The 27,318-nt window shown below is 39.1% G+C and overlaps 2 protein-coding genes across 5 annotated transcripts; one reads left to right on the top strand and one right to left on the bottom strand.

Annotated features, from left to right (window-relative positions):
* Nucleotides 1-3,516: 3,516 nt before the first annotated feature.
* On the bottom strand, nucleotides 3,517-12,900 carry utp6 (UTP6 small subunit processome component). Of its 2 annotated transcripts, XM_036000185.1 has the most exons (20): nucleotides 12,824-12,872; nucleotides 12,619-12,733; nucleotides 11,771-11,855; nucleotides 11,613-11,654; nucleotides 11,385-11,477; nucleotides 11,040-11,087; nucleotides 10,891-10,954; nucleotides 10,684-10,802; nucleotides 10,411-10,488; nucleotides 10,175-10,256; nucleotides 9,586-9,667; nucleotides 9,306-9,484; nucleotides 8,744-8,823; nucleotides 8,558-8,635; nucleotides 7,452-7,631; nucleotides 5,783-5,863; nucleotides 5,256-5,365; nucleotides 5,063-5,129; nucleotides 4,746-4,818; nucleotides 3,517-4,386 (listed from the first exon to the last, which is right to left on the bottom strand). In XM_036000185.1, the coding sequence occupies exons 2-20, from the start codon at nucleotides 12,708-12,710 to the stop codon at nucleotides 4,232-4,234; spliced, it is 1,788 nt and encodes a 595-aa protein (XP_035856078.1). In that variant the 5' UTR covers nucleotides 12,711-12,733; nucleotides 12,824-12,872; the 3' UTR covers nucleotides 3,517-4,231. The 2 variants fall into 2 exon arrangements, with proteins under 2 accessions (XP_035856078.1, XP_031141613.1); XM_031285753.2 differs by having other exon boundaries at nucleotides 12,619-12,900.
* A 1,083-nt stretch (nucleotides 12,901-13,983) lies between these two features.
* On the top strand, nucleotides 13,984-26,630 carry suz12b (SUZ12 polycomb repressive complex 2 subunit b). 3 transcript variants are annotated; one of them, XM_031285762.2, is made up of 17 exons: nucleotides 13,984-14,313; nucleotides 14,560-14,704; nucleotides 15,317-15,363; nucleotides 15,444-15,508; nucleotides 15,750-15,818; nucleotides 15,986-16,035; nucleotides 16,980-17,065; nucleotides 17,154-17,385; nucleotides 17,646-17,751; nucleotides 17,835-17,940; nucleotides 18,078-18,255; nucleotides 19,616-19,704; nucleotides 20,049-20,192; nucleotides 21,621-21,778; nucleotides 22,352-22,550; nucleotides 24,248-24,321; nucleotides 24,700-26,630. In XM_031285762.2, the coding sequence occupies exons 1-17, from the start codon at nucleotides 14,299-14,301 to the stop codon at nucleotides 25,010-25,012; spliced, it is 2,076 nt and encodes a 691-aa protein (XP_031141622.1). In that variant the 5' UTR covers nucleotides 13,984-14,298; the 3' UTR covers nucleotides 25,013-26,630. The 3 variants fall into 3 exon arrangements, with proteins under 3 accessions (XP_031141622.1, XP_031141621.1, XP_031141620.1); XM_031285761.2 differs by having other exon boundaries at nucleotides 13,985-14,313; nucleotides 19,619-19,704; nucleotides 24,248-24,327; XM_031285760.2 differs by having other exon boundaries at nucleotides 13,985-14,313; nucleotides 24,248-24,327.
* The last annotated feature ends 688 nt before the right edge of the window (nucleotides 26,631-27,318 follow it).

The following is a 27,318-nucleotide window of genomic DNA, read 5'->3' as shown; positions in this document are numbered from 1 at the left end:
AGTATGAGTCTGGGAATTGTCTCAACATAGTAAGTCACACATTTTCTAAAGGGATGTTTATTGAAAATAATCATTCGCTATTACTTTTGCCTTAAAGCATTTGATGCTTGATTTGATTGATTTTACACTCTCTCTCTCTCTCTCTCTCTCTCTCTCTCTCTCTCTCTCTCTCTCTCTCTCTCTCTCTCTCTCTCTCTCTCTCTCTCTCTGTGTTATCATGTTTGCACTCATTTCCTTAAAGCCTGACTGAGATATATGGAGAAACTAATTCCCCTGAAACTAGTGTTGAGTGCAGAGGTACTTATACAGTTGTGTTCAAAAGAATAGCAGTCCAACATCACTAACCTCATAAATCAATTTCTTTGGTAGAAGTGATATTTCTACATGGCAAATAATTTACTAGTAAGTGTTGTAGAGTCATAGAAAACCAACAGACCCAGCAGTCATGACATGCATGCTGCTCATTCTGTGTAATTGAATCTGTAATTGAAAGGGGCATGTTCAAAATAATAGCAGTGTTGTGTTCAATTAGTGAGGTGATTGATTCTGTAAAGAAACAGGTGTCAGTTATGGCCCATATTTAAGGAAGGAAGGAAGCAAATGTTGTGCATGCTGGTTATAGTGCATTTCACACTGAAATACTCAGCAAAATGGGTCGTTCCAGACATTGATCTGAGGAACAGCGGACTTTGATTAAAAAGTTGATTGGAGAGGGGAAAACACATAAAGAAGTGCAGAAAATTATAGGCTGCTCAGCCAAAATGATTTCAAATGCCTTGAAATGGCATCCAAAGCCTGAACGACGTGTAAAAAAATGGTCAACTATCATTGGGATGAATCGAAGAATAGCCAAAATGGCAAAGGCTCAACCAATGATCAGCTCTGTTATTGTTTTCATTTAATTATATTTGTAATTTTTTGCTTTTTGTTACTTAGATTTGTTGGCAGATATTGTTGTATTTTTTTTTTTTTTTTTATTTCTTTTTTGTATATGTTATGAAATGTTTTAATATAAACACACTAAATGTAGTGTTGGACCCCAGGAAGACTAGCTGGTCGTCAAGGTGTCAGCTAATGGGGATCCTTAATAAACTAAACTAAACTAAAGCTCCAGGAAAATCAAAGAAGACTTAAAGTTACCTGTGAGTACTGTTAGGATCAGAAGACGGCTATGTGAAGCAAAGCTATCAGCTAGAAGTCCCCGCAAAGTCCCATTGCTGAAAAAAGACATGTACTGAATAGGTTGAAATTTGCCAAAGGACACATTGACTGGCCAAAGGAGAAATGGCGCAACATTCTCTGGAATGATGAGAGTAAAATTCTTCTTTTTGGGTCTAGGGGCCGCAGACAGTTTGTCCGACGACCCCCATGCACTGAATTCAAGCCACAGTACACTGTGAAGACAGTAAAGCATGGTGGTGCAAAAATTATGTTATGGGGATGTTTCTCATACTGTGGTGTTGGGCCTATGTATCACATACCAGGGATCATGGATCAGTTTCAATACATCAAAATACTTGAAGAGGTCATGTTGCATTATGCTGAAGAGGAAATGCCTTTGAAATGGGTCTTTCAACAAGACAGTGACCTAAAACACACCAGTAAGCGAGCAAAGTCTGATGTTACGGAGTGGCCAGCCCAATCCCCAGACCTCAATCCCATAGAAAACTTGTGGGGTGACATCAAAAACGCTGTTTCTGAGGCAAAATCCAGTAATGCAGAGGAATTGTGGAATGTAGTTCAATCGTCCTGGGCTGGAATACCTGTTCACAGGTGCCAGAAGTTGGTGGACTCCATGCAATACAGATGTGAAGCAGTTCTCAGAAATAATGGTTATGCAACTACATATTAGTGCAGTGATTCAAAGTAAAGCAAACCCTTGAGACATTTTTTGTCAGAGTTTGTAAAGAAAAATGCAAATACTGCTATTTTTTTGAACAGCCTAATATTCATTTTTCTTCACTTTCTGTAAAGGTATAACACAAACTTGATCAATTTTGGTCATGTTTTGATTTGGAATTGAATGTGCAGTGTTCCCAATGCATTGATATTATGGAATTAAAAGCTATTCTAAGGATTTTGAGCGTTATTCACTTTTTTAAATCATACTGCTATTATTTTGAACACAACTGTATATCTCAAGGATCATTGATAGTGTCATTTCTATAAATAGTTTAATTTATATCATACTTAATTGATATAAAGTTGTGTTCAGGATAATAGCAGTGTGTTTAAAAAAGTGAATAATGCTCAAAATCCTTCAACATGATTTTTGCACCACCATGCTTTACTGTCTTCACAGTGTACTGTGGCTTGAATTGAGTGCATGGGGGTCGTCGGACAAACTGTCTGCGGCCCCTAGACCCAAAAAGAACAATTTTGCTCTCATCATTCCAGAGAATGTTGCACCATTTTTCCTTTGGCCAGTCAATGTGTCCTTTGGCAAATTTCAACCTATTCAGTACATGTCTTTTTTTCAGCAATGGGACTTTGCGGGGACTTCTAGCTGATAGCTTTGCTTCACATAGCCTTCTTCTGATCCTAACAGTACTCACAGGTAACTTTAAGTCTTCTTTGATTTTCCTGGAGCTGATCATTGGTTGAGCCTTTGCCATTTTGGCTATTCTTCGATTCATCCCAATGGTAGTTGACCGTTTTTTTACACGTCGTTCAGGCTTTGGATGCCATTTCAAGGCATTTGAAATAATTTTGGCTGAGCAGCCTATAATTTTCTGCACTTCTTTATATGTTTTCCCCTCTCCAATCAACTTTTCAATCAAAATCCGCTGTTCCTCAGAGCAATGTCTGGAACGACCCATTTTGCTGAGTATTTCAGTGTGAAATGCACTATAACCAGCATGCACAACATTTGCTTCCTTCCTTCCTTAAATATGGGCCATAACTGACACCTGTTTCTTTACAGAATCAATCACCTCACTAATTGAACACAACACTGCTATTATTTTGAACATGCCCCTTTCAATTACAGATTCAATTACACAGAATGAGCAGCATGCATGTCATGACTGCTGGGTCTGTTGGTTTTCTATGACTCTACAACACTTACTAGTAAATTATTTGCCATGTAGAAATAGCACTTTTACCAAAAAATTTGATTTATGAGGTTAGTGATGTTGGACTGCTATTATTTTGAACACAACTGTACATGGTTCTCTTATGAACATCTCTTACAATGAATAGGAGACCATTGTCCATGCCTGCAAGCATTTTTTAAATTTTGTATCGGTGTTTCAGATGATTATCTATATAATCGGTCAGAAAGTGCAACTTCATGATCCATTTATATAATGGTTTTTAAATTAACGTTGTTATACCTCATAGCTGTTACATTACTGTAGGTGCCACTGCAGGCACACAAGACATTTGAAGTGTCCTTAAAAAGTAATTGTAAATAGATTTAGATGTTTATGGATAGTTTTTTTTAGCTGGCCATTGTAACATTTCATAGATGTTCAACTATCCCATAGTACTACTGCTGCTTAATGTTTTTTTTTATTTTAAAGGCAACATTTTGTACCATGTAAGGCGGGAATCTAAATGAGATGATTCTTGTACTGACTGCAAACACTGGATCTAAGTGTGAAATGAGAATTTGAGAAGATAAAGGATGTTTTTGTCACTGCAACTTCACTAACCTGCTAAGAGAACTGTTATGGTGGGTCATTGAAAACTATTGCCGTGTGAATCTGAAGTATCTCGGAGGAACCACAGAAGAGAACACCCCAGAATGAAAGACTTTTCAATGTTTTATTATAACAGCATCACAGTTTGTCTTCTCAAAATGCCAAATAAATGTGGAATTTAATAAAACTGGACATCCTTACAATACTATGTGTTACGAACGTCTGGTATCAAATGCAGCACAGACTGCTGTAAATGTAAAGTTGTAAATTACAGCTGTAAAATACGACCGCTTAAAGCTGCAAACATCAGAGGCAACTCAATCAAAAACATTTCCCCCAACACTGCTGAAACCTTTGAAGAAGGATTGGCAAGCCTTTTCCTAATGGACAGAAAACTGCAATACTGGCTTTCCAGTTAAAGGCAATTAAACAATTCATGGATGGGCACAGTACCAATCTTCTACAAGGCCAAGAGGAACACCTGCTCCGAAACATGTACTGCTTCTTCAGCTGGTAAACTTCTACACAGTTGTCGAACACTGGCTGTTATCTGAACTTACTATGCTACTTGGACCTTTCACGGCGACTCATAGGTGTCCCGTCTGAAGCAGAGTATACTTGGAAGTGAACCTCTCCACACTCTCTCCCTCCAGAAACTTCATGGCTCTCCAGTGGATCTTGCCACAGTTCTCCGGCTGTCCAAAGGCTCCCAGCTCCTCCTGGATGTAATGCAGCCACAGATCTTCAGGGAAATAAAAAAAATAGAAAACATTTTAAGATAAAAAAAAAGAAAAGAAAAGTGGAGGTGTGCAAGGAAGATCATTGGGTACATATCTCAATTGATAGCTTTTTCTTTGGCTTAGAAACCAGACTAGTAGTTTATGTCGGCTCCAGCCTCAGTCCAATTTTTATCTTCAAAATAGATCTCAGCTATATCTAAGTATTTGGTATTGGCACATTTTTGGTGCAGTTGTGTTAGATGGAAACTTGGAATCTAGTCCTCGATACTTGATTAACAAGATATTGTGAATAAATATTTTTAACTATTGCTACTTTTCCTTTTCAACTCTTGTTCCTTTAAGGCATTTAAACTCTGTTCACCGTCATCTGAGGTACCAAACTCCTGCAGCGCCCTCTCATAGTAGTCTCTGAGATTGTTCATCTTTGGAGTCTCCTGGAAGAACAAACAACATTGTTATCACAGCTCAGGGTTGTCTCAGCTTATCGGTAATACAAATATTAAAGTCCACTATCTGTCCCCACAATTTCTTCTTTTTTTGAGTTAAAAGTCTTCTGAAACAGCTGTGAGAATGTGTCCATCAAACTTCAGTTCAGAGTATAAAGTGTTGTTAATATTATCTGTTCTCCACATATTGAGCTGCAGTTTACGTAAGAGCTTTCACATCTGACAAACGTACTTGTTCCTTCTCGATCTCAATCATTCGGGTGAAAAAGGCCTTGGACAAAGGACGGTTTTCCTGTAAGCTACAGAAAAAAAAAAAAAAAAGCTTTTACTTAAAATTAAGCTTAAATTTATTAAATTTGCATTCCTTTTGTGTTATTTAAATAAACAACGTGAGCAGATAAAGAGTTTTTAGAATTAGTTTTTACCTTGTAAAGGTCTTCCTACATTTCTTGTAGCCTCCAGTGGAGTACGACCAATCAAGGTAGCGCTCTTTCATCTCCATGGCAACAACCGCTACTGCAGACAGCAGACCTCTCTGGGAACAAACAAGAGAACAAACTATCTGCGAGGCATTCTCGTTTCGGAGGCCAAAACACTGTTCAGACGTAAGGGGCTATTCATCTTTTCTGTTTCATCTTTAAGTATTCACCTGCAAGTGTTATCAAGAACAGCACCTGCTCTTCCTGAATCCAATTTATCTGTATGCAGTACTTTACATTACTGAACGGAAAAGTAACTTGACTTCTGCATACTTCTAAATAGGAAGAACTGGTTTTCCAAGCAAGCCATAAATGTTCAAATGTAAACTACTCCATAAAGGCATGTCATTATGTGCTTAATGTTTACAAACAGCAGATCTCCCTGTCAGTTGTCACTGGGAACACACTGTAAATGCTGTCAAAAGACTTGAGCAGTAGTTTCAAACTGAATCTGGTGGATTCAGGTGGACTACCTTGAACACGGCTTCTGTCTCCTCAGGACTCTGGTTGGCCACGCTCCACTGGACCTGCAGCTGCCAAAGAGGTAGACTCTCCTGTCAAGACAGGACAGAAAGGATTTAGCTAGCAGTTGGTTTTTAATCAGTATCTTGCTCAGTGGGGAGTCCACTTGCTTCCTAGAGCATTAAAGCGATGGTTAGTGTCAATGTCGTATAATATCTCCATCTCCTTTTAGTCTTAGAGCGAACAAACCCGAACATGACAAGCTTTAAATCAGACCCATGCTTGAAGAATCAACTACTGTGTTTTACCATCAAATGCAGACATTTAATAAATGAGTCAGTATCCCAGTGTAGCATCTGAGTGACAAATTACCTTGCTCTGATATAAGCTACAGGTCAATATGAAATAAAAGAGTGCGTCCACTTTTTCTTCATTAATTTATCTCCACTTCTGTGCCGTGCAATTCTTCATACCCTGAGGGTTTATACTATTTCCCAACATATAAGTAGAATGCTGAGAGAAAAGACTTGCCTAATGAGCAGTGTGTAGTAATCCTCACACAGAAACTCAGGGCCACAGTCTTATGAAACCCCCACCACAACAGCAGCCAGCTATTCCGCTGTAAGAGCCTGTGGCCGAGTCAAAGCATGTGCATTCATAGACATTACCATTGGGGAACCCCCACAAGGCCAGAAAAATCTTTTTTACACATACATTGTGTAAAGTGACGCACTGCCATGAGTCTGTGAACGAGGCAACTGTCTGTGGTAAGTTCAGGCTTGATAGTGAATGACTTGTGAGCTAATGTGCTCATATTTGCTGTTAACTTTTCTGGTAGGATGTAGCATTTTATGTGGAGTGAGCACTGCGCCGGACTCCATTTAAAACTATAGTGTGTAGGATCTGTCTCCCCCATGAGGAATTCTATGTAATGACAACAAAACTGTCTGCGCGTCCACATGATACAGCCTTCCGGGATCCCCCACCCATAAACACCCTAAAGCTTTAAATGCTACATTGCTTGTAAGGAAATGACGGTAGTAACAGGTAAATCAGCTCCAAAGTGATGCATTTTCTTTTTAAATAAGTGCTGTGCGGTTGATCCAGTTGATGTGAAGAGTAGTTTATGTGGATTTTGAATTTCAGTAATACTGCCCATTTACCTGTCATATTCAATTAAGATGACATAATTCTGACTTAAAATAATAAATAATTACACAAACCTTATTAATCTCTGGGTTCTCATGTTGTAATGCATTTGTTATGGAAGGGTTACTTTAGTGCCTTTGTACACCTTTTCTGACATATAGAAGGAGGCTGAGGAAGCCACTTGAGCAACTTTGATATAATGAAATAGATCATATTTGGGCCAAGGAGATGGCCCACTTATACAGTGGTGTGTGTGTGTGTGTGTGTGTGTGTGTGTGTGTGTGTGTGTGTGTGTGTGTGTGTGTGTGTGTGTGTGTGTGTGTGTGTGTGTGTGTGTGTGTGTGTGTGTGTGTGTGTGTCCAAGGAGAACAATTATACTGGTACAGTAAGAGAACAACTGTTGTGGTGTGATTGAAAACAAATTTTGTAAATCAAAGTGTGTGTGTGTGTGTGTGTGTGTGTGTGTGTGTGTGTGTGTGTGTGTGTGTGTGCGTGCGTGCGTGCGTGCGTGCGTGCGTGCGTTCTGTGTACCTTGGGATTGACGTGTGTGAGAGCCTCCTGGAATAGCCTGCCCACGTCTCCACTCCCCAGCTGCATTAGCGTTCGTAGACTCAGGCTCCACACTGACACTGATTGGCTGTAGCGCTGCGTGGCTGCCATGGCAACGCTGGCCGCTCCCTCAACATCACCAGATGAGAGCAGGATCTGTAACTTTATTTATAAAACCAAAGAGAAAGTTAAATCAAGATCAGATTTCCTCCTGTTTCCATCTCCTTTTTTAATTATTATTATTTCAGCTCCGCCTCTGCAGGTAAATAAATACAGGATATAGGAATTAATAAATTAATACCCCCCCCCCAAAGTCCTACAAGGCACAAAAAACACTAGGGGCTCCATCTACAGGTGCAATCACACTCACTTTGTTGACTTTGGTTCTAATCGTATTTGTGTTACGATTTTATATCTGGACTTGTTAAAAAATAAATAGGACTTGTAAATAACAGTCAGACTGAGTCACAACTTGTTTACTCAACAGAGTTTCGGCAACATGAGATTTTGGCAGCAAGAGGGTGTTCTGTGTTATTTTATGGACTTCTTTAGTTCCTTAATTAGATGGTTAACAATAGAGAGCAGCAGGAAACGTGGGGCTGGCATACATAAAAAGGTCCAAAACCAAGATGGCTGTATGGTATGAGCCTTTAACCACAATGCCACCAGGACATCCTCTTTTTACACTTTCTTCTAATCAACTGTCTCAGATTTTGAACATCACAGGAGACAGCGGTCTGGTTTAATTTTGTTATGCTAGGATTTCTAAGTATGATAACTCCAGACTACTAGCTTCAGATATAAACATTGTTCTCCTCTTGCCAATCACACCTTGTGTTGTGAGTGCAGTTACATTGTCACTCCTTATGAAGTGCATTTGAAAGAGGACAGAGACTGGCAAGCATTCAAAGACGCTTGTTGGCCTCCCTAGACTTTGACTACCACTGTTCTCAGACAGCCAAACAAGCTAAACTTTTGCAGGAAACATTCTTTGTGTGAACAGACATTTGACGAGTCATTATTCAAATGAAGGTAGACTGAGGGCCCCTATGATTCCTTTTACACATTTAATGAAGCCACTATCTTACCCAGTTCTTATAATATTCCTCCTTCAGCAGTGAGGAATCGTGGGCGCGCTGCAGCACTCCCAGCTGCCTCTCCTGCCTCTGTGACAGACACACACACGCGCATACGTACGTCAGGATTTACCCCTTGAACATCCACGTCAAAAAACACTGAAGCCACTGACATTTTTCAGTGTAATCTCAACTTACCTTTTCCTTCAGTTCTTGGACGTTGGTCTTCCTCTTCAGCCTTTCCAAGCAGAAGGCCACATAGCAAGTCCACATGGGCTCTAGAGCGCAGAGCACACAAGCACAGCAATTGTTTCTTTATACAGACACATCAAGTTGGCAGGGAATATGCAAGCAGTGCAGTAATAAAGGGCACCCATAGGCTAACTGGATTTGGACATTGGCAGTGTGTGCAAGATAAACTAAAGGAATTGAATTAATAAACTTGTTTGGTAATATAGCTACCACTATATTGTAAAGAAAATTACATGTTTCATATTGTAAATCCCTTCTTGTTTTAAAGCACATGCAATGAGAAGAAATTTGTCACGGTCACTGCATAGCGATAAAACCTCAACTGTATTTGTATTTTTTTTTTTTTTACTGCTTTTCTTATTTCATACTTTATAAAACCAAAATGTCCCTGTAGTAAAACGTTGATTGTAACTATTCATCCAACTTCAGTTTTAACAAGGATTTTTGCCCTTTGGAAAATATCCCAAGAGCATGTCTAGTTGCTCTCTGTGTATGTATGAGCACCTACCGGTGCTAAGGCTCTTGACAGCCTCCTCGTAGACCTGGCAGCAGCGCTCCTCTCTGCGGTTGATATCGGAGGCCCGGCCTTTGGCTGTCTGCAGCTCCTCCCCTGCCCCCGGAGCCTCCAGCTCCCTCTTAGCCATGAAATCCCACGTCAAGCTGTCTTCTGTGTAGTTAGCCTGTAAGCTGCAATACAAAGGGAGGGGAGTAGGTACGTTCATGGTTAGTGATAAAGTTCTGATTGAGTTCAAGAACGCAGATTGTGGCTTAGTAAGCTGGTGCCTTACTCTTGCAGGATGAAGTCCTGGAGTTCTTTGGTGAAGTCAAAGATAGCTGCTATGTTCAGAAGTGAGATGACGAACTCTGCTTCTATTGGACAAAAAAAACGGTGATACAAAAGGTAAAGTGACCAGATCTGGGAATTTCTGTTGTTGAAGGAATAGTTGGACATTTGGGAAGAACGCATATTAGCTTCTTTTTTTTTCTTCAGAGAGTTTGATGAAAAGATTGATACCACTCTTATATCTGTATGCTAGCAGCCGATTATCTTAGCTTAGCAAGGGAAACAGCTAACCTGGCTCTGTTCAAAAGTGAACAAAGCATGCCTGCCTGCCAGCACCTCAAAAGCTCTCATTTGTTTAATCAGTACAAAAAACAATGTGTGAAAACAATAGTTTGTGGTTTTTACGAGGGGTTATGTGCGATATCTTTGCCAAGTGCAAAAAAAAATGACTAACAAAATAATTTGACAAAGTAGGCCAACCTTCTCCAATGCATCAGTTTTCTTACTTAAAATACAAATAGACAAAATAAATTGACTAAAATATTGTTTAAATGAGAAAATAAAATGTAAAGAGATTAAAAAAAAAAGCCTACCTTTGATTTTTCCTGTAGCATCTCTGTACACAACCTCAGCCAGTTTGCCACTCAGGATTTCTGGTGAAAACTCATATTCACCCTGAAAGAAGTTAAGAGCGGAGTATTCAGGCACTGAATACAAAATGAGAGCTTTTGTGTGTGTGTGTGTGTGTGTGTGTGTGTGTGTGTGTGTGTGTGTATAGACTTTTTAGACCCCCCCCTCACTGTTTGTGTTTCATTTGTGACACACTCACCAGGTCCATCTCAGCTTTTTCCAGCTCTTTCTTCTGCTTCCTCAGTTTCTCACAATGCAGCAGCTCCATACGGAAGTACTAACACAAGTTGTTGGAGACAATTAGAAAAGAATATTTGACAAATACCCATTCATCACTCTTCAAACAGCAGCTACTGCCCCTTTTAAATGAATTTCGTTCAAGCAAACCAGTGAACAAAGTTTCTCTTTACAGGTTTCATTGTTTAAAAATGGAAGTTATTTGGATATAGGAAAGAAAAACTAATATCTTTACCTCCTGGTAGACTTTTTTGTTGTCAGGATGGAAGCGCAGAGCCCTCAGAAACAGGTGTCTGGCACTTTCAGAGGAATTTCTATCCTCCAGCTCATTCTTGGCTGCCATTATCCACAGGGCTTAAAAGAGAGAGAAGTACAAAGTTCCTATTAATTACAGCTAATAGTGTCTTTGTTACAACTGATTGAAAAGTACAATCTTTTGTACCTGGTTTGTCGGGGTGTATAGCAAGCATGGCTGAGAAGACTTTGCTGATCTGGCCTTTGGTGGCCTGAGGAGAAACACAGAGGAAGAGCATTATTAGCATAAGAAGACCAAGTGTTTGGTCTAAAGCAAATGGTGAGATCATTACATACCCATTTCTTACAGAAAGCAACATGTGAGAGCCACAGCTGCACATCATCCTGTGGGGAAACAAGGCATTTGACTGTTCACTCAGTTATGCTTATAATGATTCAGTCAGTTACAACTAACTATACATTGTATTTTAAAGAAAATGGTAAAAAATATAAGAACTGAACTACTATAATTTTCTTAAAAAAAGAATCATGATTAGTTTGATCGAAAACAAATCATGTCAAGGCAATTTGATGATTTCTTTTAGCAGATCAATGCAGCTCATTTGCCACAATATATAATCGATACAATGATTTCATTGATACACTGCAAAAGTACAATACAAAAGCTTTTTTATACAGTACCTTCCACTTATTTGTTGCTCTTCTGAAGACACTATTTATTCTATGGATGACGGGGAACTCAATTTCCTCTTTTTTGAACTGGTAATGAATGTGCTGCAAAAGCAAAGTTAGGCACGGTCAAACCATGCAACATTATCTGAAAGTAACCATGTTCGCCACTCAGTCAATTTGTTTTGCATGTATGTTAAGAGTTTAACCATTAGACTATCATAAAATGTCGCCACTTACCGCTCTTCTCTTCTTTATCAGTTCTAAAACATTGATTTCATACTGTAATTAAACACAATTTTAAAGTTAGTGTTTAAAACATATCACTCGTAGCTTTTATTTCTTTATTTTTTTTTTTTTAAATGATGGAGGATTAAGGAAAGATTAAGGCACCCTACCTGAATGTATGCAATGAAGTCCTCTTTGTTTACGATCAACCTGTGGAGCTTGTATTCCAGGGCAGTTGCTCTCTTGATTATGGATCTGAAATAGTGAAAAAATAAACGTGAGAAGAAGAAATGTGAGAATCAAAACTTGAATTAGCCGGTATATGTGCAGTTTAGTGTCCCAAATTATTTTCCAAAAACTGAGTGTCCCAAATGATGAGGGTCTTATTTGAGACAGGTTGCCCTAACCATAACCATAACCCAAACACCTGTTAAACAGGTAGTTTAGCAGGTTCATAATTAAGGACATTGTATGGGGAATTTGGGACAGTAAACTGCACGTAGAATCTTCCATAGGGAATTTGGGACACTAAACTGCACGTAAACCGAATTAGCCTACTGTGCCTGAATTATGGACTGACTCTATGCATATATATATATATATATATATATATATATATATATATCTCATTTTATATATGGGATTCTAGCTGTGGATCAGAAAATGGCATTATGTACCCTTAAATGTCCTATGGAGGCTGTTCCATTATTCAGCACCTATAGCCTACAGTTTTATGAAAAACAGAACACACTGTGTGAAGTTTATTTTAGGGTTCATTTTTCTTTTAATCCATTTATATTTCCTCAGTAGTAGTGAGGTCAACGAGACAGTAAAAGATCACAAAACATATGTTCTTGTCAGGTTTACGGTCAGTTATTGCCCACAAAACATAACATTTCTCAGGTGGGTGGTGACAAAAACAATTCAAATATGCACAGGATATCACTTTGTATAGTGATGTGTTTTTCTACTGAACGAACACATCTGGAAACACTCGGTAAGTCTTATGTCGTCTTACTTGACTTCTTTCTTGGTGAACAGACCCACTCTCTCCAGCTGCTCCAGCTCAGGGATTCTCTCCTCAATCCGATGTTGAACGATCTCCGCCATCTTGTCGACGCAGCCGTTCGACTCTTATTTGGTGATATTAAAGTTATTAATGTCAACTTTAAATTGAAATACCATAAGACTGTAAGCACTGAGGAAGATTCTCTCCCACACACATGTGTGGAAGTTGTGATTCGCCGCTCTTCTTCCGGTTCCGTCTGCAAATAGCTCCGTCAGGAAACACGATCAAATGTGAGTGATGGCAATACTTAGTTACAGTCAATGGGCAAAACAAATTAAAACCAGCCAACGTTAATCCACTGATTTAGGAGTCACATACTGTATGTTTTGGTGGCATATACACATCATCTTAACTGGTTTTCAATGACACGATCTAATAATTGTTATTAGTTAAAACAATTTGAAAACAACTCGGTTAATGCCTAATACAAAGACAATAGAATAAAATGTCATTGAACTCACAGTTATATGAAAATGAAGAGGTCCTAAGCCGCTGTAGAAATATACCTGAAGAACCCGAGGACAGAGTATTTCCTCTTAATTTTTGCCGTCTTGTTATCAATTGTACATATTTTCTACGCACAGTGTACTAATTTATGCTGTTCTGAAGTTCAGTTTCAGTGGTATTATTACTTGGGACTAATAACTAAAGCACTTCAGCTCCTGACTGTGTAATGAATTTATTGCAGACTATAGTTTCTTTTTGCATGAAATAAATAAATATTCAAGTCTCAAATGAATAATAGAGTTTTAGCTGCAAGGTCGTCTTGATAAGAAATATCACTGATAATACAATATAATATAATATAATATAATATAATATAATATAATATAATATAATATAATATAATATAATATAATATAATATAATATAATATATACTTGTAGTATTACCAGTAGGTTTCGAGGGTTTACTGGTTGTCCCTCGCACTTGACTAAAAACAAGTGAGCGTGCCTTTGAAGAGGTGGCTCATCCGACCATAGACATATTATGTCCGACACTGTGGAAGGCCCTTCTCATACGTTCTGTGGTCTCTGTTGACGCTTTTAAAAATAGTTTTTTCGGTTTTTATTTTTTATTTCAAATTTTATGGCATTCATTTTTATTGTTTGTTGTTTTTACTGTCGTTGGTCTTATTTTCCAATTTTACTCGTGTGAAGCACGTTTTTAACTTTGTTCTGTAAAAGGTGCTATATTTAATAAACATATTATAATTCTGATAAACTCGATTTCCCGCAAAATCGCAGAGAGCGAGAGCGGGTTGTATGTCATCTCCGGAGGTCAGCAGCCAATCACAGCGCTGGATTCTCTTAGTCCGTCTTCTATTGGCTGACAACTGACTACTGCTCTGTTGTTCAGTACAAATTGAAGGAAAGAACACCGACAATAAATTACAGATAAATAATCAATAATTTGATCCGAAATACTCCAACCAGCTCCAATTCAAACGATATTCGTGATAGCTGAAAGCAGGAGAACCTCAGGCATACAGAGGTTTGTTTTTTTCTAGTAACCATGCTAGCATTGCTAGCAAAGTAGCCAGCGTCTCGTCGCCTCCTCTTCATCTTCATGGGTCTCTGCTGTTGAGTCTGCCAGGCTTGTGCTGGAGGCAGCGAGGCTAACAAATTAATGCCATCGGCCAGGGTGGGTTGCTTTTATATATGCACAATATTTACGACATGCCGATTTTAGGATTTTTGTTAATCGTAGTCTTGACTAAACGAATTGATACTACGATGAAATGTCAAGCTATCTAACATGTTAGCATTGTGCTAGCTAGCCCGACTGCTAACGCTAGTATTTGCCTACTGGCTAAGCTAACATGTTGTATTGCCACCATTTGTTCTGTAATAATTTATGTGTTAGCATGTGCCGTTGTTTCACTCGTAGAACTCCGGTCATATTATGAGTGGGGCGAGTTGCAAAGCTAACGGCGCTGTGTACCCCGCCTCATCAGCAATGATGAACTCTGTGAAGAAGCCGAAGATGGAGCAGATTCAGGCCGACCATGAGCTGTTCCTACAGGCCTTTGAAAGTGAGATTTCACTACTCGTCACTTTGTCAACTTTTCTAGTTCGGTAACACGATAAGAACTTATCCATGCACTCAATAAACATTTAGCCTACCCGCTTAACTTCACTGTTACTTATTTTGTTTTCAATAACTGCTTTTGGTTGACAGGCCTCCGTAGTCTGGCACTCTAGGGAGCTCCGGATATTGTTTGTTATAACTAAAGTTAAACGAATCTAATGTTAATTTTTTTTAGATAGCAATTCTGGAATCAATAAAAACACATGATTTTTTTAAATATATGTTCAGTTTTTCTTTGGTTGTTGGGGTTTTGCCTAATCAGCCACCACCTGTTAACACCCTTTCTTTTGACTTGTTAGCAATAGTATGGAGTAAATTCTCAGATGCTGACACAGTGAAAGTGATTGACAGCAGACTAATGAAGGTGTCGGTCTCACAAACCAGAAGCTGTAAAACAAAAAAAAGCCCTTTTTGTAGTTATACTCGGTATAATAGTTTCATTTTAGTGGGTTCCTGGTTAAACTTTGCAAAGTTATCCAGAAAACGTATTGATGTGATGGGACTGTGTGATAGTGTCCAAACTAAACATAACAATAACACTTTTTTCTATTTCCAGAACCGACTCAGATATACAGATTCCTCCGCACAAGGAATTTGATTGCAGTAAGTGAATTAAAGTAATTGCATTGATTAGTCAGCCTGCTTAAAATGAGTGATTCATTCTTTTTTTTTTTTCATTTCAGCCAGTATTTTTGCACAGGACGCTCACTTTCATGTCTCACAGAAACGGCCGAACAAATGCCAAAAGGTATGAAATCTGATTATGTTTTCAGTTAAGATATATATATATATATATATATATATATATATATATATATATATATATATATATATATATAAAAAACAGAGTTCCTTTTGATATATATGAATATGCACCAATAGTTTAAAATGGTGATTCATACCTGGTATGTTTATAATCATCTAATTGATGTTCTGTTACAGTATTAATGAATTAAGTTTGAACCTGTGTGACTAATCCTTCCTCCCAGGAAAACATTCAAAGTGGATGATATGTTGCAGACAGTTGAGAGGATGAAGGGAGAGCAGGATTCTTCAAGGTAACGAGGCTCTACAAGAGTTAATCTGCCCCTTTTTATTGCTGGATATTTTAGGGACTAAAATACCAGAGAAACCGTATTGACATAATTTATGACCATTCATATTAATAGTTGGAGCTCTTGAGATGACCCAATTTCACCTGTGCATTTTTCTGTTGGTTCTTCAGTTTGTCTTCACATCTACAGTTAACCTTCACTGGGTTCTTCCATAAGGATGGTAAGAAGATTTTACTCAAGCACCTGTGTGTAGTATATTTGTTTAAAGGGAAGTGCTCACAAATGCATCAGAAATTGGCTGAGTAGAAGTTTTTTGTTTTTTAACTTATAGTCATGCTCTCACTGCCGTCAGGCCAATAACCAGTTGTCATTGAGTGCATTTACATGCACACTAGTATCCTGGTTATCATCAGGTCTTTGGAGTATCCTGGTCCATGTAAACACCATATGGTGTACCGGAATAATGTCGCATGGCAACCAGGGTGCAAAATTAACTTTTTTGTCCACCAGCCAAATGGCTATTGAATGTTCAAATTTTACCAGCCACTCAGTAGATTACCATTGTGTTTTTGGCTGGTGAGTGAAACATATCTACCAGCCACTTGCATAGTTTACCAACATTTGGCTGGTGGATGGTGCTGATTTTGTACCCTGATGGCAACACCTCATTCATGTTTCTGATCATTCTCTGTACAGAATATAATGGGTGAGAGGTCAAGACGCAACTGCACACAGAACCTGGATACTGTTAGAATTATGTATACAGGATTGTTTGTGTTCCGTGTAAACATCCAAAATAAGACGAAAACCAGAATAAACCTCAAAACCAGGATACTACTGTACATGTGAACACACTACTTGTAAGTGCTGTTGTCATGATACCACCCAACTTCAGTCATCAACTGCTAGCATGCTAAAGATTTGTGTTGAATCAGTGGTTTGCTTTAAAAAATTGTAAACATGCTGATAATGGTAACAAAAGGAGTGGACACTTTTCCTCAGGAGTGACGCAGAAACCTTTTGTATAGTCTATCAATAGAGCATCAGCCTTACATAGAGATAGCAATAAATTGTGTGTGTTGCACTTAAATGTTATCTGGGATTTTGTTGTGTATCAAAAATGAACAAAGTGATTTACACTGAACTCTTTTTGTTGCCATACAGAAAAGCCATCTCAGAATTCAGAAAATGAACAAAATTCTGTGTCCTTAGAGGTGCTACTTGTCAAAGTCTGCCATAAAAAACGCAAGGTAAATTAAAATATTTTTGAGGCAGTCTCTCACTTTAGCAACAAGTCGTTTCACCTTGCTTAATTAAGTTTGGTTATTTTTCTTTCAGGATGTCAGCTGCCCGATAAAGCAAGTGCCTACAGGTAAAAAGCAGGTGCCTTTGAATCCTGACAGTAACCAAACCAAGCCTGGCTCCCACCCTTCCCTACTGGTCTCCAGCAACGAGTTTGAGCCCAGCAACAGCCACATGGTCAAGTCCTACTCGCTCCTGTTCAGGGTGTCGCGCACAGGGAGGAGGGATACTAATGGTCTGGTCAACGGAGAAGCCAATGAGAACATTGGTAGGAAATCCACGTCGAACCCTTTTTGTGCTCCGTTTTTGCCGTAGTACAGTTTGTATTGGGAGGAATTATTTAAAACTGCATTTTGTTATGAGATCAGACTATAATAGCTTTGGAGTGGGCCACAGTACGCTGCTGGTTGCAAGGAGACTTCCTCTGGGCACATCCATATAATAAAATAATTCTGGATGCAACTAAAACGGTTGCGGGTGGGATATGAATTTTCTAAATCTTATTTTCATTTTCCTTTGTGTGCAAAGATGTAACAGATACTCCTAGTAGAAAGAAGAGAAGTTCATCCCATAGAGATGAGGGAGAGACCACAGAGACCTTTGTTGCACAGATGACTGTCTTTGATAAGAATAGGTAAGGTTTTAAGTTTTAATATCACTTTTGCCATTCCTTTTGACTGTACCTTAAATTCCCCGCTCTTGACTTGTTCTCTGCAGGAGATTGCAGCTGTTGGATGGGGAATACGAGGTGTCGATGCAAGGGATGGAGGACAGCCCTGTCAGCAAGAAGCGGGCTACGTGGGAGACCATTCTTGATGGAAAGGTATGGGAGGGTTTGTACATGTGTCGGCATGAAGCGCGTGAGGGTTTTCTCCTTTTCGGCTCTCCCTTTCATATCTTAAGGAATTGATTGTCCTCTTCACATCACCACATCACTGACCATTATTGGCCGTCCCACAGAGACTGCCACCATTTGAGACATTTTCTCAGGGACCCACATTGCAGTTTATGCTGCGTTGGACAGGTGATGCTAGCGGGAAGTCCACTGCTCCCGTGGCAAAACCCCTTGCTACACGCAACTCCGAAAGCTCCAGCCCCATGGAGACTAGAACCAGCAATCACCGAGCTGCCCTCATGAGTAAGTACAAAAACACCACAGGGTAGCTTGACTGTTTTAAGATGTGGCTGAATTAGGAATATGCTGTGATGTGGAGGATTTCTATCAACATTCTTGTGTGGAAATTGCAGTATTTGCAAAATAATTTCATGACATCTCGAATTACATTTAATGTTACATTTAAGAGCAGGAGGCAGAAAAAATCCATAGATAATGTAGGAGGGGGCATTAATAGTTAACAATTCCACCTTCTGCTTTATAAAATGGCTTCAAACCTCTTCATGAAGGACACCAAGCAATGAACTGAAGATTTATTTATTTCATGCCAGATTCTCTGAGCAAAGTTGAATGGGTCATAGTTTGGGATTTTTCACCCGCTGTGATATTGGTGTGGGATGGTCTATTTGTAACTAAATTGGCAAAAGGCACCCTATGAGTCATAGCTGTTGAATTCATGCACTTCACTCCATGAATGTGCTGGCAACTTTAACATGTCACTCTTTTGAAAAATGTTTCTGTAGAAGTATGTGAGTATCAAGCAAATGTTTGCATACTCCATATGAGAAAATGGGAATTGCATCAGTCATTACCTAGCATATTGTCATGTTTAACTTGGTTCAGGCTGTGTGAAATAGGCAGCCACATTCTATATGTTCTAATTATTGAAGAAATGTATAAGAAGATATAGTGGGGTGTCTACAGGATTGCTTAGGCAAGTGAGAAGTGGGGTTCAGCACCCAAGATGCATGATGGTATTTAAGCCAAAGAAAAACATCAATTCAACTGCAAAATAAGCATACTATTTTCCCTTCCTCTTATTACATTTGAAGAGTTAATTTGCAAAAACAGACAAAAGCCATTCTTAAAATGAATAAACCAACACCAGTTTGATTCATTTAAAAAAAAATAATAATAATAATAATTTGACATATCTTATCAAAACAACCCAACACAAGTTCAATTGATTTTCCGGGGATTGCCAAAAGAAAAAAACAAACCATGATTTACGAAAATAAACTTATCTTTCTTTGCAAATTAACCCATCATTTCAGCTGTTGTGGTAGTAAGGAGGAAGGAGCCAAATATAGCACAAGCATTGCTGCCCTACCTGTAATGGTCCTGTCATCTTTTGAACAGAACCATAATAGAATATTTGCACTGAAGAGACCTGTGTAAGCTAGCATTGTTGCATGTTCCATGTCTGAAAGGGGCTTTAACAACAGTGATATGTGTGTGCTTGTCATTTCAAGTCTTGATGTTATGGGGCGAACTATGCAATTTTTTTTTTTTTACATTTTCTCCAAAACATCTTGAATGTATCAAATCAGATTCATGATTTGGTGATTCACCAAGAAATAACCTGTCCATCTGTTCCCATCAGCAGTGAAAGAGTCAGTCAGCACAGACATTCAGACGAGGAAAGAGCAGGTCCTGTGTGAGCCGCGGCAGAAGCTACGTATATTTTATCAGGTACACCACACTAAAGTAAGAAACACAACTGAGCCTGGGACACTGATTTACTAGTCTTTTGGTGAGATGGCTTTTTTTTTTTTTTTTGCAGTCATTTTAAAAAAGTGTTTGGAATTACTGTTGCATTTTGAGACCGTGGTTTGTAATTGGCCAGCAAGACTAGCACAAGATTCATAAATATAGCTTAAACTGTGACCCTGTTGGGCACTCAAACCTTAGCGTTTGTGTAACAAAATGTGACAGTAACTCTGATGTTATGCTAGAATAGAATCATCCATTTACATCTGCTGGAGGTTTACCTTCTCTAGTTTACCTTGTAACCAATATGATGTGTTTGTGTTCAGTTCTTGTACAACAATAACACGCGGCAGCAAACCGAGGCAAGAGATGATCTTCACTGTCCCTGGTGTACCCTGAATTGCAGCAAACTCTACAGCCTGCTCAAACACCTCAAACTCTCCCACTCCCGCTTCATCTTCAACTATGTGGTAAGGAACTGAGTGTGTTTGTAATAATTGTGTGTGGTTGGGCTAGCCAAAGATACTATGTGGGGGCTCTAGTCTCCATTGGGTGTATGTAAAGCCATATCTCAAATGCCACAACTCTGTAACAAACATGGACAGTTTGGTTGGTGAATGGTAAAAGCAAGGCTAGTTTACTCAGAAGGTTCTTTGATGCTCTCCTAAACAACTCTTGTGTCAGAAGATTGTCACTGCACACACTGAGGGACACTGTTCTGTGTTTACACTGCTAGTTTGGTGAACTGAGAGTAAAAATTTACCTGGAAAACTAGTTACCTAGTTTATTAAGCAGCTACAGTAGTTGCTCGTTCTTCCCCCCCCACCCACCCACCCACTCTTACAGAGCTCCTAGCGTTCGTAGAGAATCCTCTGGATGAAAGTGTCTGTTGAGACAGAGAAACAAAGTAGGGCTGGGGAATGATATGACTATATATCGTGATAACAATGTCCATCGTATATTTTCGTTCCAAACTGCATTATGGATTATATTTACGTCATTTGGACAATGGTTTGTGTTCTCTTAAAGTGCCCATATTATGAAAAAAATTTGGGATTTGGGGTGTTCTTTTGTGTCTCTGGTGCTTCCACACACATACAAACTTTGAAAAAAATCCATCCATGCTGTTTAGAGTGAGATACGGTTCCTGAATGTGTCCTGCCTTCAGTCTCTGGGTGAGCTGTTCAAAATCGGCACGGCTTGTGACGTCACAAGCCGAAACGAGCAGGCTAACCGCAACCATTAGCTCGTAGCGTTAGCATGCTAACGCTATCATGCTAACGCTAGCATGCTACCTCGTTCTCAATAGCAAAGCACTGCTACAACACACACAAGTTCACCATAATCTACAAAAGAACTACTTACACGTGTACCCTCATTTAGAAGTCTCCCAGCTAATCCTGCCTTGTAACTGACCGAAGTTGTAGAAACAGCCTGTCTTTTACTGTCTATGGAGCTAGCTAGCTGACATGATCTACATCTGAGCTACTGGGCATGTGCAGTGCAATCAAAGATGGTACAGAAGAAGACAAGAGGTCTCACTCTGTAGCTAAAACAGAGACCAGCTGAAAAGAGGAGCTGCAGCAGTAAGAGAGAGCACTGCAGTACAACAAAAAATATGGTGTTTTTTGAAAATGAAACCATGTAAACCTATTCTGGTACAACCTTAAAATACAATATGAACCTGAAAATGAGCATAATATGGCTGCTTTAAAAGATTTTGGCCATATGGCCCAGCCCTAATCCAAAGCATAATGTGGCTTTCCCTTTAAGAAATTTCCCTTCTAACCTTGACAGTGAGTTCCCGGTTCCCCTTAATCACAGTAAGTATCAGGCAAATTTCATGTAAAATTTCACTAAGGTTTATTCTTTCTTTTTTTTTTTTTCATAATCTGCAGCCTCACCCCAAAGGAGCAAGGATAGACGTGTCCATCAATGAGTGCTATGACGGCTCATACGTTGGCAACCCTCAGGACATCCACAGCCAACCCGGCTTTGCTTTCAGCCGCAATGGCCCAGTTAAGAGGACTGCCGTCACTCACATACTGGTTTGCAGGTAAACCTGTGACCTTGGTTCAAAAGCAGTTTTGATAGTCAAAGTCAAAGCATGTCAGACAATGTAATGACCTATTTTCAATTTAATTTGGTGATGAATTAGTAATCAATGAATTGACTTTAATGAACTGTTCATGAGCAGTGAGTGGCCTTAAAACCGGTTTAGAACAAGAGCAGTTTGTGGCACTTGGCAGGTAATCCTAAAAAGATCAGCTCTTTTCAGTCGCCAGGTTTCTTATACTGGTGTGGTAATTAAAAAATAAAAAAGTGTGGTGAAAATTAAAGATGTGAACTTCTGAGTCTGATCTAATACTTATTTAAATGTTAATTAAATGTATCCAACACTTTAAAAACCACGGTGGTGGCCTACTTAATCTCACACACCTTATTTTTCACAAACTACCGTCTAAATACTAATGGTCCTGGTTAAAATATAATTAAGTTAAAATGTCTAACATGGTAATATCTAAAAAAAAAAAATAAAAAAAAAAAAATGAGTGTGAAAGATTTGAAATTCCAGCGTTCATAGTGTACTGTACATGCGGGATTTGCTTTCTCGCCCCCATTCTACTAGGCCCAAGAGAACCAAACCGAGTCTGTCAGAGTTCCTGGAGTCTGAGGACGGAGAGTTGGAGCAGCAGAGAACCTATGTCAGCGGACACAACCGCCTCTACTTCCACAGTGACAGCTGCATGCCCCTGCGGCCCCAGGAGATGGAGGAGGACAGCGAAGACGAGAGAGATCCGGAGTGGCTCAGAGAGAAGACTGCCACGGTGAGGAGCCCATTACTCAATGTGTTTGACTTCACTGTTGAATAAAGTTGTCAAACCACTTATGGAGACACCCATAAAGGTACATTTCTTAAGTTACTCTCACTAACTGAAGCGTCCAGAGAATCTCACCTTGGCTGACTTGAGAGGCATTGATTGATTAAAGGTGCCGTAGGTAGGATTGTGAAGATCCAGGACTTAGCCAAAAAAATGTGAACATCGACAACTTCTCAGTCCCTCCCCCCTTTCCGCTAAAGCCCAAAAGTCTCCTAAGCCCCTCCCCCCACATGGGAGAATGAATGCGAATACGAGTGATTGGTGCATCTGAACAGGGAGCTGTGGATTTTTGCAAATCGCACTACAGGCTGTAGGTGGTGCCAGAGGAGCAGGATTTATTTTTAAATTACCTGCTTCATGTAGTTCTACTCGAACATAGGGGCAGTTTGAGTAAATATGACAGAAAGATAGTTGACAGAAATTATAAGTCTTACCTACTGCACCTTTAAAGTCTGTGGTAATGACTGACATGGTTTATGATGTTGTTGAAGTGTGTTTCATTGTTTTGTTTTTTATTTTATTTTTTGAGATTTTATTTTATTTTTATTTTTTTTGGGGCATTTCTGTGCCTTTTTAATGGATAGGACAGCTGAGATATGAAAGGGGAGAGAGAGGGGAGAGACATGCAGGAAACCGTCACAGGTCGGACTCGAACCCTGGACCTTCAGCATCGAGGAATAAACCTCTACATATGTGCGCCCGCTCTACCAACTGAGCTAACCCGGCCACAAGCGTGTTTCATTTTAAGGAGAACATAAGAGTCTACTTTACATCCTGTCGGTATGCAAAAAGACATCTCATCAGTCTCATTGGTTTGACTGTTAACTTGTAACACAATGTACACTTCAGCTTACATCATAATGCTTTGCAGAGATACTTGAGATTGGCTGAAAGCACAGCACTATGACTGGAAAACTGCATCTTGTGTAGTTGGTTATCAGTTATCATTGATTCAGACAAATCAATAAAAACTGAAAACAAGTGTGTTTACCTCACTAATGCAAGTAGCAAGAGCCCAGTAATGAAATCAATCAAAGAAAAAAATGTTTAGTAACCTTGACTGAGGCCACTATTACAATCACTCTTGCAATGTTTTAAATAGAATGTGGTAGGAATAGTGTTTCTGAGGTACCCAGATAATAAAATATTGAAGGGGAGGTGAAAAAATTGGAATACTGATGTTGGTGTTGGATTACCATGGCAACAGCGCCAAAGCTTTTGGGTCAGCCCTGCACGCCATAAATAACTTGGAGGTGCTCGGAGCAAAAACAATTGCCAACACAGAACACTTCTTCAGCTTGCTCTTACACAACATTTGTATCACTTCAGTATTGATTTCCAGAACCCGCTAACATTACTTGCTGTAGTCTCTATCAATATTACAGTAGTGTCACATCAGGGCCAACAGGAAATGCCTAAAATGAATATATCATCATTAAAGTTGTTCCGTTGCTTTCAAGACCAAACTTCATTACAATCTGATCACAGGTATTGGAGTGTTTGCTGACATCACAGCAAAGGTTTTAAACATGACATACATTATAGCGTTAGGGGCCATGGTGCCGAGGTATCCCATCACTTTAATTGTACCATACCGTAATTTGTAAATTTTTTTTTTTTTTTTTTTTTTTTTTTACTTACAGCAACTGGATGAGTTCACAGATGTCAATGAGGGAGAGAAGGAAGTGATGAAGCTGTGGAACCTGCACGTCATGAAGTATGGGTATGTGGGTTATGGTAGACATTGCTCCATCCTCATAAAGTATTCATGGAGCGGAGATTAAAGCAATATAAGAGTTGGGTAATGTGCGTATTTATGCAGTTTTATTTTTGATGGTTAACTTGCCTAAACTGAAGAGAATTTTGTTGCTGTAGAAAACCAAAAATGATAGTGTCAAACAGGAAGGTTGCTACAGATTGAAACCAAATCCAAAGCACTTAGATTCACTTGTAATCCCTCACATGTAAAGTATACCTGTTGGAGCTGTGGCATCAGTTTAGTCACACATACAGTTGTTGTATTGTAGTTACAGCTACTCTTGTCCCATCAGTCTATTGAAACACTAGGAACAAAGCTCTTCATTTTTCCCTGCAGATTCATAGCAGACAACCAGATGAATCAGGCCATCATGCTGTTTGCGGAGAACACTGGTGCTCACATCATCCGCCGCAACCTCTGCCGCAACTTCCTCCTGCATCTGGTCAGCATGCACGACTTCAACCTGGTGAGCACAGCCACCATTGACCGCGCCATGGCCCGTCTGCGACAGATCCAAGAAGAGCTCCCAGACATCGAGGAGGAGCAGCAGGACCAGACTGTGGTATCAGCAGGAGCCTGCAATGGCAATGCCGTCACCTCCACTGGAGGGAAACAGGGCAAGAGGACAAAAAGCGCATTAACGGACTGATGTAGGATGGACGGATGGAACAACGATTGTTGTGTTTTGTTTTCTTCTTCAGTGAACATTACCAACCCTTTGGTGCTTAGATAGGTGGGAGAACTGGTCGGTGCAGAATCTGACCTGAAGCAGACCAGTATACAAGGTAAACAAGTTTTTGGAACTTGAGAACTGAACCAAATATGAACAATATAAAAGTGAATCACCCACATCTACACAAACCAGGAATTTGAGGACTGGGGGATGTAAATGGAACCTACTAAATATGCATTTTGTAGGAGCCGCTGAAGTCTTTGGGTGAGAGAGTGAACAAACTTGTCTTTTGATGTGGCACGACTACCTGTGGTATGTCCATGTTATAGACAACTGTATCAAGACTACAGTTAAAACTGTACTGGTAACATTGTCACTCTTGATTATTTGTACACATACACAATAACCTTGTTGACAACTTATCCTTTTAGCTGATTATTTTAGCACTTGGTGTTTGTATTTAGAAATGTTACCTTGAAATTGTCTTTTTTTTCCTCTTTTTTTTTTTTTTTTTTTTTTTTCAATTCATGCTGCGGCAATTGTTAAATGCAGCTTCTTTACTGTCAGTGGAGAAATGTTAGTGGGTTTGATTTCACTGTTGTGAATGACATTTAATTTGAAGGGTCATACAGTAACAGTAAAAATCTACACTATTGGCATCCATGTCTAGAGTATATAAAGCCTGCAAGGCTTGTGTTAGGCCCCCAAAATGAATTGTGGGTTTTGCTGGTAGGTTGCCATGACAATAGTGATGTACTGTAAGCTTTTATTCCTGAACAAGAGAATAAATTCTGATTTGGGTCCATGCTAAAACTCCTACATGTACTTCATCACCCCTAAGCCTTTTGGCCTGCATTGATAAAGCTCAAGGAAAGCGGAAATCCATTTTTCAGAATGTTTTTTTTTTTTTTGAAGATTTACTGAAACAACCAGCAGCACATCGCCCCATGTTTTCATGCAGAGTGCATAGCATTCAAGATATAAAAGTCAAGTTTTCTTATGACCTGTAGTTTCTTTCAACTTTGAGGTTTGAACATGTTGCAATCAAAATGTTAAACGTGTTTCAAGATGGGTTCTGCGTATCAGTAGCTATTGACAGAAAATGTGTTTCCATGTAATCACGTCAAATGTTTAGCTGTGCCCTGTTCTGAATCCAATAATTAACAGTTTGTAGTTCTTCTCTTAAAGCAATATATAAGTCGGTTTTCTGCCCTGTTAGGTGCAATTTATGCCAAAGGCGGATTTTTTCATCAGTCTTAGTTCTGTATATTATTTAGCATCTTTTCTTTTGTTCATTCCATAACGAGTTTTGAAGATGGGGGGGGGGGGGGGAAGCAGCAGTAGTAGTTGTGTTTTGTAGTGTGCACATTAATTGGTAATCATCACCACTCATTGTTTCATCAGACTTCCCTTGTGGCCAACCAAACAATATATTTTTCCTCCCTCCATTATTCATGGAAGGTTTCTGTATTCATCTGGAAAATGGGAGACATATTCACTATTATTGTTAAAACACCCTGTTAAAAAATTGTGAACTGTACACTCTGGCTAGGGGGATTTTTATATTTAAAGAAATAAAATACATTTGACCTTATTCATGGCTGTAATGTTTAAGCAATTTTGGACACTAGCCATCATTACACTGTCTCCATCAGGGTCTCTGCCTAGCCATATCAGTTTTATCATAATCCAGTCTGAATAATAACATTTCCCTTCAGGTTAAAATCTCGGTTTATAAAATATATATAAACAATTCATGCAGCAGAAAGTTAGATACTTGAACTTAGTATAACACATTTTGTTTTTCAGTAACATAACTTTCTTCTTAAAGAAATGATCAGCTGCATGTTCTGTTGTATTGTAGGTCTTTTAGTTTGACAGCAAAACAATTTGCTTAAAAGTCACTCACTTTTTTTCTAAATCTTTTGACAGCATCATACTGTCCTCACCAGATTGAGATTGCTCAGTTTGATCGCACTCAAAACAAAAACTAACAGGCGAGTAAGTGAACCTAAAGCTAAGACTATTTTGTCAACTGTTTCAAGGTAAAGAATCAACGGTAAAATTAAATTTAAAACAAAATTCCTTTCATAAATGTTCACTAAACTTAATTTTGCTGAGGTTTCATGCGGCACATAACTGGCTGAGGTCAGATTCATAACTCTTACTGTCTGTCATGACAGAAAATAGTCTTTAGACCAACATACAGTGCAAAAACAAAACTGACCATAAACATACAATAGCTTATAAAAATAATGTATACCAGTCCAAATGAGCTTTCA

The sequence above is a fragment of the Sander lucioperca genome, chromosome 4 (assembly GCF_008315115.2).
Source record: "Sander lucioperca isolate FBNREF2018 chromosome 4, SLUC_FBN_1.2, whole genome shotgun sequence".
NCBI lineage: Eukaryota > Metazoa > Chordata > Actinopteri > Perciformes > Percidae > Sander > Sander lucioperca.
The sequence above is the reverse complement of the archived record's forward strand: the minus strand, read 5'-3'. Positions and strand labels throughout refer to the sequence as shown.